The sequence below is a fragment of the Myotis daubentonii genome, chromosome 4, assembly GCF_963259705.1.
Source record: "Myotis daubentonii chromosome 4, mMyoDau2.1, whole genome shotgun sequence".
Classification (NCBI taxonomy): Eukaryota; Metazoa; Chordata; class Mammalia; order Chiroptera; family Vespertilionidae; genus Myotis; species Myotis daubentonii.
Genome location: NC_081843.1, coordinates 65,726,530 through 65,739,747, shown reverse-complemented (window position 1 = coordinate 65,739,747; position 13,218 = coordinate 65,726,530). Strand labels below are relative to the sequence as shown.

Sequence of the window (13,218 nt, the reverse complement as noted above, 5' to 3'; positions counted from 1 at the left end):
TCTTAATAGATCCTTCTAGGTCCAATTAGTTCCCAAACCAGATGGAGACATCATATTTTACTTAAATATTAATAGAAATTTCATAGAGTGATACAATAATACCAACGGGTAAAAAGTTGTTTGTTACTGACTTTCAGCCACATACACTAAAGTTCTTAATAGGGTTAATAGCTTAGTTGGGTAATTAGCCAACTGTCCTCTAAACACCAAAATTCTGGTTAGTCTCTTTCTTTCTTTGGAAAAAAAAATTATCAGTTGACATTCCTAATGTCTGATGACAGATCTTAAACCAAATACGTAGGTACTTTGTGATCCTCAATATATAATGACTAATGAATGTTTCAAGGTTGAACCTGCAGTTGGGTTTACAAATTGTGTGTCCTTAAAAAAGTAATCAAGAGTGTCAACCAGTAGTCACTGAGGAATGCTCATAACATAGCATAGTTGTCTTGTGCTAAATCAGCCAGACCTTATAGACACCCTCTATACTTAAAAGAACCCTGGAAAACATTTATGTATTATAACTGGCTGCAAACTCCAAGAAAGATTAAGGAATTTTAGAAAAGCATATAAGTAATTTGCGTGGTTCAAATTACTAGGAATTATGAAAAATAAGGAAGGGTGAACACTACACATTATAATGGCTGTGCCAATCTTTTAGGATTTTTGCAAGATAGAGAAGAGTGCCTTCTGTTGAAAACCTTGGGTGCTCCTGCTCTGTTGAGAGGACCAGCTTTTTCAGTATCTTCATGCTTTGGAAGATTTGGATAGTATTTGGGCTGCTTGTGGGATATGTTGTGTCATGCCATAGACAAGATGTTCCCTCCAGTGTTCTTGAAACCGTGGTCTGCTTAAGTCTGGAGTCAAGAAGACTTAAGTTCAGTAACTTTTTCTTTAAAAGCTTTCTGAAGACCTCCAGTATTAATAAGGAGGAATAGTGACAGTTGTCTTTTTGCCCTAGCTGGTTGTCTGACAGTCAATTTTGCAAAGTGGTTGAGGATACTTCAGACTACGTAGAATGTGCCTGTTCATACATGTCTGTGTACGCTGTCTACGCCCAGACCGACAGCTTGTCTTCATACAATGAAGCCTTTTTCTCCTCTGGATTTATATGCATTTCAGGTCAGTTGCAATATTTTGTGTCAATAATTTAAAATACGTATGAGGATGAGTCTGTTTTCCCGTAGTCATTGTATATGTACAAGATGCAAATAGACTGTAATTCATTAGCACTGGGAGAAAATAAAGTTCCTCATTAATTCATTCAGTGGCTATTTGTGGAGGGCCAACTTTGTACTGAGGATATGGGAAAGAGCAAGGCACAGTTCCAGCTCCTGAGCAATGTATATACAGTGTGGGAGAGAAGTGATATAATAGGAAAAATATATGTAGTTCAGAGTCTTACAATTTAGAGGCAGGTTCTGTATTAGAATGTCAGGGTTGTGTGAGATCATACATACAAAGCAGTTTACATTTTATTTTAAAACAAAAACAAAAACACAAAACTACCCCTTTGGTTGATTTGTATTCTACAGCCCAGGAGCTCTAAATATGCTCTGTTTTAAAAAATAATTTTTCACCTTCCACATTTAGGCTTCATTTCTGACAGGAGTAGGAACTTTTTAAATGCGTTAATGTCTGTCAAACTGTTTACTTATAACTTAACTTAGAATAACTATAGAATTATTCTCATTTGCTGCGTTGAGTATATGGTTGGGAATCTTAATAATCTCTTATTCTCAATAACGTCTCTCATAAGGGTGATATTTCTTGCTTAATAGATTCTTCTGGGTCCCCACAGTTCCAAAACCAGATGGAGACATCACACTTCACTGTAATATGAATAGAAATTTCATAGATGATGAAATAATACCAAAGGATAAAATGCTGAAGTAAATCTAGATGTTATTTTAGATGTTTCAATAGAGGAATAAATCCAATTGCTGCTGTGACCCACAAAACTCCCTCGCTGGTTCTAAATACTGAACATCAAAGCAAAGAGAGTTAAAAATGAAAGAGAATGTTTCTTGAAAGAATTAATAAATACATATTTTTCACAGCTTACTCTAGCAAATATAGATTTGCTCATATATTTGAGAATCGTCACCTAAATATCACCTACTTTTATCACTTTTGACTTGAAATCATATTTGAAATTACAGCTGACCCTTGAACAATGTGGGCGTTAGGGATGCTGGCCCCTCTCCTCCCACCCCGTGAGTGAAAAATCCACGTATAAGTTTTGACTTCCCCAAAACTTAGTATTAATAGCCTACGGTAGAGCAAAAGCCTCACTGATTATGTGGTCGATTAAAATATGTTTTGTGTGTATGTATCATATAGTATATTCTTAAAATAAAGTAAGCCAGAGGAAAAAAGTCATAAGGTAGAGAAAACAAATTTACAGTACTGTACTGTATTTATCGATACCGTGAGCTTATGTTATCTGTCTTAGGCTATGTGCTTATGAGGTTTTTCAAATTGTCTGTTTGTCTCAGCTTCAGGGGAGGATGAATGTCCATCTCTCAAATGCCCCCTCTACCCTCCACCCCCCCCCCGCCCCCCAGGAAGTAGAGAAGAGAATTATATATATCTTACACACATTTTCAATAATTTAGGTCAGGTCACACTGAAGATCTCTCTGAATTTGGAAGTAATCTGACTAGCTCTTTTCATGAAATGTAGTAACATATAATTAGATAGGAATCAAACCTCTGTATTTAAGTCAGGATAGATCACAATATATCTGTTCCAATTCTGTTTCATAGTTCTGAGATTTTTGGAAGAATTTGATGTGGAATTTTAGAAAATATATCTTATTTTTTAAAAATAATTTAAAATGGGTGGATGGCATCTAGTAAAGTTACAGAATATTTTTTTTATGAAAAATAAAACTATCAGAATCTTAGCTTGTAAACTATAAAAGGCACAATTAGAATATTCTTGCAGTTAAATAAACCTTGAACAAAATAATAAGCATGTTTGAAAGGGCTTGAGATTGTATTTATTTACTTACTTGTCTTATTATTTAGCAATTATAGACAATTACTTCCTGTTACTTATTATAAAATTGGCATTGTGTTGGCATTTATCACTTAGTAATCTGTGAAGTAAATAAAACCATTAGCCAAAGGAAAGCTTTAGTTTAATGTGTTAAGTACACACACACACACACACACACACACACACACACACAAATCTGAGGTCTATATCCATCTCTAATCTCAGCTTTAAAACATTCCAAACACAGGAGACACACCTACAAGTGCATCAGACATGACCCAGTTCATGTATGCATGGTAAAACTGAACTGGTTTATGGAATGTTATAGGGTCTTCCTACAATTGCAAAGCATAGAAATTGTATTCAGAGTCAAAATGAGGATGATTCCAGTTCAGTTGTCTGTCTTTGATAGCACAACATCAATAGAGTTGCGAGGAGCAGAGTAAGCTTCTTTGGTATTATCCTTCCAATAGCAATGTGCATTTCAAATTATGCTTAGGTTCCCTGAAATAGTTATGCTATACAATTATAGCATTAGCATCTGAAGTTATTCACGTTTGAGGTGAATTTTATGTCACACTAATGTGCACAGTTATGGTTTACTTTTTTCCTCTTTCTTCAGGAGATAACCTTACTTTAATTAGCTTTTTAGCTTCATGAGATAACGCTACTTCAATTTCTTGGAATTTGGTAAACTGGTTTCTAATTTTTAAAAGTCATAGCTATATGCCTTGGTCTTCCATCTTTCTAAGTTGAGCCTTACTAAAATTTTTGGCCTGTGTGCCCATTTCCAACTGAGTCTGTACTCTACATAATGCTAGGAAAAAGAGTAATGGAAAATTATTCAATTAGCCAAGAATAAATTTTTTAGAAACAGTTTAGAGTACACCTTTAGTGTAATAACTGGAAATATTATGCTTCATTTATTTTATATACTTAATTTTTAAAAAATCTACTTATTGTTATAAGATTTTGTACTCTGTGATTTACATGTTTATATTAAGGAAATTTAAACCAAAAATTGTTTAAATTTAAACCAAAAATCTAAAAAAACTGACTTGTAAATTTAAATCATGTGTGCTAGTACAGCTATTCAGCATCAGGTAAGAAGATAAAAGATAAGTACTCAGCATATAATGTTTCGGAAACTTGGTAACTGAGGGTATTCAGTGTATTTCCCAAGGCCAGTGGGGGCTGGAGCACCGCCTGCTCGAGCATCTAGATAACATCACACATTGTAGGTACAGGCCGTAGCATCTAGCATCTAAGCCCGTTTTCCTGCCGCTGGCTTTGAATCCTGGACTGCCACCAGGTGTCATGCTAGCATTTTAATTGCAGCTTAATACACTTGATTAAATATTCCTGAGCTGGTCCATTTGAGCCATACTAAATTTATATGAAATGGGCGTAGACTGGAATATTACCAAGTAAAGGGCAACGGCTATGACTAAAGTAGTTGGCTGGAGTGCATTTTTCCTTGGCCAGCACTAAATCCCCTTGCCTGACATTGTTACCATCTACCACCATAAACTTACAGAAGAGCCTAAATTTGTGATCACATGGCCTATAATGAAATAAAAAACTTGCAAGGCTCTGCTTTTAAGCCAATATATCAGACACACATACACATACTCACTGAAAACTTGAGTTTAAGCTGGCTTTGATCACCACAGGAAACTCAGTGTGCATTCATGAGTTGATAGCATCAGCCTCAGTAGTTTATAGACCACCTAAATTAAGGTGCAAAATCAGACATGACTGTGCAGTTTCTGGATACACTGTGTACCTGCATGGGTGGATTTTGGAGGCAGCCCCAGGACTTGCACACCTGCCCCAGAACACCTCCTGGCAGCCACCCTAAAAATGGATTACTCCAGACATCTTAGCCAACTTTTTAGGCCAAAAACCTTAACTAATGCAAAGCCTCAGTTCTGACATGGAAAGTTGCCTACCCATCTACCCCATTAAATCTAAACATACTAAAAGCTTTTCCCAAAAGAAGTTATGAGAGGCATTTCTATGCAGAAAACCAGACCCCAGCCACTTACGCCAACAGGTGGTCTCCTTTAAAACTTTGTTCCATAGCTTCAGAGAAGACAGTGAGAAATAACCTGTTAAATGAATGTAGTACCTCCTGTTCGTCAAGGGGGCGTTGATAAGTGAGGTAATGCATGCACGGTACCTGGCAGAGCAGCATACGTTTACGTTTGAATAATTGTTAGACAGAACAACCCGACTGAGGATGAGAGTGAACTAAAAGGCTTAGTGAAAAGGTTGCTATGTGCTGGACATTTGAATTAAAAGAAAAAAAACCAGGAAACATGTTTAAAATATGCATACACTCTGGCATTAAAATAAGTTTATACAGATTGCAAGACAAAAGGTTTGTGGGTTAGTGCTGAAGTTCTCATCATCCCCATGAAGCAGTGTAAATAGGCGAATGCCAGTAGACTTAAAGAAAATAAGAATACGCCCTGGTCAGTGCGGCTGGTTGGGCATTGTCCCATGCACTGAAAGGGTGCCAGTTCCATTCCTGGTCAGGGCACATGACCAAGTTGCGGGCTCAATCCCCGGTAGGAGGCGTGCGGGAAGCAGCTGATCTATGTTTTGCTCTCACGTTGATGTTTCTCTCTCTCTTTCCCTCTCCTTTCCTCTCTCTCTAAAAACCAATACAAATATATTTTTAAAAAATAAAATAAGAATAATTTTCTCCACCCCACTTAGGAATGTAGATGTTTAGGTTAAAGTCATCTTAGGGAGAAAGAACACATTTTTTCCTAGTTTTAACCACCCAGTAACATAAGGGTGATTTTAAAATTCATAATCATCACTGTTGTAGTTCTATGACTATTCTTAGTAGATAAAAAGAGATAATAACAAAACCTGAGTTTTGGTAGTACTATTCACAATTTTATGCCTAAAAATCTTATTCACCTCCCTAATTATATCTATTTAGCCAAGCCACCTGGTTTTAGGAAATTAGATTAGAATATGATTCTTTTCTTAATCAGTAAAACTTGTCTAATGAAAACAGAGCACCAAATGCTTAATGAAATTATTAATCTCCTTAATTTGTGATTTCTTTTTAGTAGGGAAAGGAACATGTAGACATTTAAAAATTAAAATTACCCTTAGGCTTAATTGATAAGTGTGAAGACTTTATATGCCAATCAAAATGGAGTAAATGAAAATTGCTACATAATCGTTCCCAGAGAGACTGTGCTATGCAGCATAGGCAGGCTCCAGGCCTTATGTGTTTAGCTGTCCCACAGCTTTTTGCCGCGCTACTGTTTGTTCATGGATTATAAAACCACACATGGACGTTTTTGTTCCCACAGGTCTCTGCCTGGCTGTGCTTTCCCATATCTTCTGTGCCAGGTATTCCATGTTTGCGGCTAAGCTTCTGACTCACATGATGGCAGCCAGCTTAGGTACACAGGTAGGAGCTCTGGAAGTGTTGACTTTCATGAGATGTTCATGTTTTTTCTTCTCTAGTTCTAGAAATGAATGTGCAAGTAAAGGATAATCTCAAATTAGTCGAAATACGCTCATTTAATTTTGTGGTGGAGGAGGGTGGGAGAAGGAGAGGGGTAAAAGGCAATGATAGCATCAGGCCTGAAGACGGTCGACAGAAAGGTATTGTATCATCGCTTGCAAGAAAATAGCTGCTGCATATCACAAAGCATTGTATTGTCGACTTATATATGCTACTTATCTTACTAATGTGTATACGTATTAAAATTAGGACATGTTAGTTTGTTTGCATAAATTGTACTTTTGCAAATTATTTATTTGGAGGGCATTAAGATGATATTTACAAAGTAGTTAAGTATACTGTTTCTCAAAAAAGTATACTTAACTACTTTGATTTTAAAAATACCTTCTAAATTAAAATATCTGGATAGTATATTTTGTTTCATTTAATATTATATAATACAATGTTTGGTAGGACATTGCTGTTTGAAAAATCGTTCAGGTGTCTGCGGCAGAAGAAATAGTGTGAAAAACATCAAGTCATTCATTAGCATGCAGTTTAAAGCGTACAGCTTAAAGCACAGAAGGCAGATGAAAAGATTGAATGCCTTTTCTGTCCATGAGATACTCTGTCTAGAAAGTAGATGTACACATAAATTAGTATAATTCCGTGTGATACGTGTAAACATAGACTATTTGCAAATTACTCTGTGAATATAGATGAGGACTTGTCATTTTTTTTGTGAAAGTCAAGGAAGCCTTCATAGAGGAGGTACTGGGGCGCTGTGCCCCTCTGGCTGTAATTCTCTATTTCTAGAAATGGATACATAACATCTGTCCATAATTTAATAGAACTGGTTCAGCGTGTTGTTAAGGGGAGAGATGGGCATAGATGTTTGTAAAAGCAAAAAGGTATAATCACTTATACTTTAAGGCTGTAATTACATATCCAGACAGTCGGAATATACTCTATTATGTTGTTGAGAGAACTGTGTAGTATTTTTAAATATATAAAATAAAATGTTCTCTTTTCTGGGTGGATGGGGGCACATTGGAAGTACAGAAAATGTTTGTGCTTGATTGGGTGCTGGTTATATGCATGTGTTTGATTTAGATAAATTGATTGTGCCTTACACGTATGGTCTGCACACTCTGTTTTAGAATGTTAATGGCATTTTAGTGAACGCCAACAGAACTTTGAGAAGTAACGTTAGTGGAGGAGCTGAAATAGAAAATGGAACATTGTCTGGGACATTGGACTTCGGTTCCTTCCTTCTTTTGTCCTAGGAGTGAAAATGACGTGTAATTTTTATAACTCTATTTTTTGGGACAAATTAAGTGCTGGATTCCAAGCAGAGGATCCCAGATTGTGGTTGTTTTTTTTTTTTTTTTTTTTAAGTACCTATGAACTGTGGGAGGTAACAGCTGTTACCAAAGTGGGGCTTACATTGAATTTGACACGACTATTTATATTGCCGTAGTGACTATCTTAGTTGTCTGATCTTGCCTTTGCTTCTTGTAACATCTTAGAAAACCCGCCTTCCATAATTAGCATTTACTTGGCTGTATTCACCACCCACTCTGGTGATTTTTTGGCAGCTGAATTTGTACAAGTCTTAATTATAGAACCATAGAATTACAGACGATTCCTCAGTGTCCTAGCAGACAAATTTGCTCATGTCTGGAGAAATGAAAGAAAAACTCAGGATTTATATGTTGGGACATTGCTTTCTAATTCACATTGTACTTTGTATAAATTTTGGAGAAAATGGTTAGTCAAATCCAAGTTTTTTAATATATTTTTAAAATAGATGAAACGGTGTGGCATGAAAATTCCTATAACTTATGACTTATGAGATACATTAAAAAGAATCTTCATAGTTTATTTTTGGCAGGGAGAATTGGTGTATTGTTGATAGAAAAGTACTGTTTTCTCAAAACAGTATACTTAACTACTTTGATTTTAAAAATACCTTCTAAATGAAAGAGAATAATTGTTGCCTTTAAGACCTTTTAGCAAAGGCTTTATAAAATTTTTAAACTCTTCAGAAAAAGAAATGAAGCAGGAACTTGAGCCCACCCTTTCAGAATTTTAATATCATGTTTATATCTCCAATTACAGAGTCTTTCTTACCAACACGGCTATTCCATCCAGTTTCAGCCGCTGATCTCTCGTTTGGGATTCTCCATCAGGGTTATGCTGACATCGTTAGATTTTAAGTTCCCTCTAGAGAAGTCTCCCAAAATATAGATTTGGCCTGTGAATTTTTTTTGGCCGAGAGCGTGAAACTTCTCGAGCTGACCTAATATTTGAGTTGTGAATTCTCTGCAGACAGGTCTGCCAAGACCATTTGGTTTCACATCTTTATTGCTGACCTAGGACTAAGTTGAATGGCTTTTGTGGTAAAGGGAAGCATGGGAATGGGTCGTCTCTGACTTTCTTTCAATGCAGTGAGCAGGCCTCAGTGAGTCAGTAGTGAGGCGCTGAGAAGTCAGGAGACTGCTGCTCTGGCTGTAATTCTCTATTTCTAGAAAGTATATTTAATATCTGTCCATAATTTAATATAAAATTTACTATAGATATTCATAAATGGATAAATATAGATAAGAATGCAAAGATTTTTCCTGCTTTAAAAATCAAAAGTTCTCCTTTAACGTGTTTGTTATTCTAGCTGCTTTGAGACTCATTAACCAGCAGGTGGCAGTAGAAGATTTTCTTTTTGCACAACCGGTCTCTCTAGCAAAGATGGAGTTCAGTTGAATATGAGATGTTTTCCCAGTATTTCTTTCACTGTCTAGAGAGTATTCTTCTGCAACAGAGTAACTGCACATTTGTGATTTCCTACCTTTCTATTTTTATCCTCTTTGTTCAGAATTGAACTAATGAATCTGTAAGCACTACAAGAAAGCTTTTACATCACTGGTTTGGAATATACCTTTTATCATTTATCATTTATAGTTACATTTAGGGGCATGAAATTATTTTCATTACATTTGTGCTATTATAAGCCTCAAGAGGTGTGTTATAGAAAAACGGGTTTATTGACTGTCACGGAATTTTGAGATAAGTTCTGTATTTTCAGAATTGTTTACTTTAGAGGTATGTCCTTTTTTTTCAGTGCCAAGTTAATATTTCTCACTTATCTAAGAGAAAATGGTTAAGTGGCAAGAAATAAGGCCATTCACTCCAAGTATGAAGTGAAAAACAGCAACCAAATTTTCATGGCATTGGGAGATGTTTCTCGGAAAAACATCTAATTATAACTTTGGAATTTTTATCTTAGAATCACATTGCCAACCCATGTGTGCCTGATAAGACTGGTAAACAACTAGGACAAAGGACAAGTTTGCAGTTCAGGGTTTTCAGTTCTGGGGGGTTCTGTCAAGAAAAGCAATTCTCCAAATCTAAAAAAAGAACAGAAGTTTCTTCATCGAAAACATGATGATAAGATAAAACTGTATTTACTCTGATTAATAAACTTAACCAGGGTGGAATATTTGTGGGGTTTTTCTTTCCCTCTGTCTTTTGTTTGTTTGTTTGCATGGCTTAAGCACATTTCCTGAAACTGAAGAGCAAATTTGTGTATGTAAAAATGATTTTGTGTACCAGCCAGCCTATACATCATCTGACTTCAGATGACACTGGATATCTGAAATTGGAAATACTTAAATAGAAATTTCTGGTAGCCACTGGATGTGCAGGAGTTTTAGCTACATAGGCCGTCACTTCAAGAAGGGACAGGGAATTGCCTTAAAATTCAGAGAGCGATTTTCTGGAATTTAGCACAAGTTGGTATCTTGTGCAGTTTCCTCATTCTGCAGTATTTTGGGATGTCATTTTGCAATGTCATTTTGTTTCCCAGGTAGGCCTCTCCTTAGCTACTCCGCCAATGGGTTCTGCTTTAATCTGCAGATAATGTCATTCTAGCTGTGAATATCTAGCATTTTTTGAGACTCTGAGAATTATTGACAGTACATGACTGAAGCCAGAAGCCACATGTGACCTCCCAATACTGACTCTTCTGGTTTCTTTCCCTGCAGCTTGCACTATCTTGTTGAGACTGCCAACCCAAGAAAGTCATTGTGTGGAAGGTTAGAAAACATGTATCCAATAAGCATATTTTTTATGGATTGAAGCAGAGCAAGATGGAAATTATAAAATGTTCATTAATTTGATGACTTGTCATTAGTGGGAAGTTTTGGTTAATCACTTTTTAACCTGAGTAACCTTTATTAGTTCTGTTCTTTTTAAAAAAGAGTTTTAAAGATTTTTAAATTTTATTTTTACAGAGAGAGGAAGGGAGGGAGGGTGGGAGGGTGGGAGGGAGCAATGGAAGGAGGGGGAGGGAGAGAGAGAAACATCGATGTGAGAGAGAAGCATCGATTGGCTGCCTCTGGCATGCCTCCAACCCGGGCATGTGTCCTGAACAGGAATTGAACCAGCAACCTTTCAGTGCATGGGACAATGCCCAACCAACTGAGCCATATTGGCCACGGCTATTTCTGCTTTTGCTACTTAAAGAAAGAGAGAAAAATATGATATAAATACAAAAGTCAAAATTGGATCTTGCTTTGAGGATTGAGAACTTGCACAGCCCAAATGGTCTTTATTCACTAGAACATTTGTGATGATATGCATGTTAGTGCAGATGTAAATGTGTTAGAAAAGTATGTCCTAAACTTCAAGGTAGGCCTCTTGTTAAGATGCAGATACTGAATCAAGTGTGGGGTTGGTTTCCAGATCCCGCTTGTTAAGAGCGTAGGTTAACTCTATCATCACTAAGGGCATCTCTGGTCCTTGTGCTGCTGCTTCTGCTGCTGCTCTGGCGCTGTTGTTATTACTACTAAGCCCACACTATCAAACTATTTTCCTTACTATAAAATTATTTAAGAAATTACATTAATTAATTTTTTATTTTATTTTTATTGAATTTATTTGGGTGACATTACTTAATTAAATTATATCATTTTTCAAGTGTGCAATTCTGTAATATATCATCTGTATATTATGTTTTATTCACCACCCTGTCATTTTGCTTTCATAAAGTATCATTGCCTTTGAAATTATTTACATTTATCTTTCCTTTTGAAGGGAGGTTCCCCCCACCCTCAGGTTACTAAGAAAAGGAAAGGTTCTTAGACAAGTGAACTAATGTCCAACTCAGAGGACTGACAAGGCTTTTATTTTGGTCTTACAGCATTTCACACTTTTTAGAACTTCCCAGTGTTGTTTTGGACATAAAATAAACCAGAGGAAAGAAAGTATAATGAGCCTCCCACCCTTTCTTATAAAGAGCTGTGAATGCTCCACTTTAATGGCATTAAGTACATAAGGCCTTTATTTTTATTTTTGTACAGAAAGACCAGATGTATTTAATTGTCTCTTTTTTTCATGTACAGATTAATTTGTTGAACATGGCTAAGGAGCACTCTGCACACAGATATGAATATGCATTTAAGTTGCAGTTATTAAACTATTTTACTCTAATGTCGATATGCTCATCAATGTGGCCTACATATTATCACATTCATGACTATGAATGCCCATTTAATCATACAGTAATGAAATTAAAACAAACAAGAAATTGAGCAAGTCCTACTTATCCCAGGTGAGGACCATCATTCATCCAAGAACTCAACCACTTTCTCTTCATCGAAACTGAGGCTGTGCAATGGGACATACCAGGCAAGATAAGCACCGCGAAGTATGTAAATGACAGTCCAAAACAGCAACCTCAGGATAAGAACCAGGTGTTCTGTAGCCAGATGACGATCTCTCGTTCTCTGTGCACCGTGTGGTACTCCATATGCTGCGGGTGGGGGCCTGCACTTGCAGGGGCTCCGCGGAGCTAGGGAATCTGAGCTGGTTGTTGAAGGATGTGTAAGATTTGAAAACGTAGAATGTGGCACATTCTGGGCAGGAAAAAGTACAAGAATGAAGACAGACAGCAGAGTGAACCTGGGGAGTTCTGTTTAGGTGACGTCTGCGCATGTGCACGGAGAGATGGGTAAGCCCACTCCAGGGCAGGCGGTTACCCCTTATTGTCTGAGAACCCAGGGGAGTCACCGAGGGAGTTAGCCCCAAAAGGCACAGTATGAAAAGAGTGTTTTTAAGGCTTAATCTGGCAATTAGGGATTACATGAAAAAGGAATTAGAGGAGAGGCCGGAATTAGGGAGATCAGTTTAGAGAGGCGGGGAGGGCAGCTTTTATCATCACCTGGTTGTTAGCTTGGACAAAGGTTGTGGCCATGAGAATTCCAAGGAAGGAATAAGAACTAATAAACCAGTTTTGCTCTATAAAACTTCTGCAAAGTTTTCACTTTCTCTTTAAAGCAATAAAAAGTCCACATTGCAAATTTTACTTAATAAACATGAATGCAGTAGTTACCGAGCATTAGATGAGGTAGGTACTGATATTACACTTATTTTACAGAAGAGGAAATCAAGACACAAAGAGTTTTAGTTACTTGTACCAGGTCACGTAGTAGTGATAGAACTGGTTTTGGACATAAGTAGCCAGGCTTCAGTCCTTGCCTTTTAACCGCAATGCTATGCTGCCTCCTAAATCAGGAATTAATGAGATTTACTCTGTCATCAAAAGAGGGAGATGATTTTAAAGTGAACGAAACCTGTGGTTTCATTTGAGTTCCATAGAAAAGGCCAGAAGGTTTCATAGGTGGAGAGGGAGACGTGCAGTTTTGGGTATCAGGGATTTAAAGTTTCTATAGCACATTTAAGCT

General features: G+C 36.8%; 1 protein-coding gene across 1 annotated transcript in view; it reads left to right on the top strand.

Moving 5' to 3' along the window:
• The window catches only part of ADGRV1 (adhesion G protein-coupled receptor V1), a 444,163-nt gene that overhangs the window by 180,409 nt on the left and 250,536 nt on the right, over nucleotides 1–13,218 (top strand). The window contains exons 82-83 of the mRNA XM_059695089.1: nucleotides 962–1,122; nucleotides 6,342–6,442. Coding sequence (XP_059551072.1) covers nucleotides 962–1,122; nucleotides 6,342–6,442 — 262 coding nt within the window. The remainder of the gene's footprint in view (nucleotides 1–961; nucleotides 1,123–6,341; nucleotides 6,443–13,218) is intronic.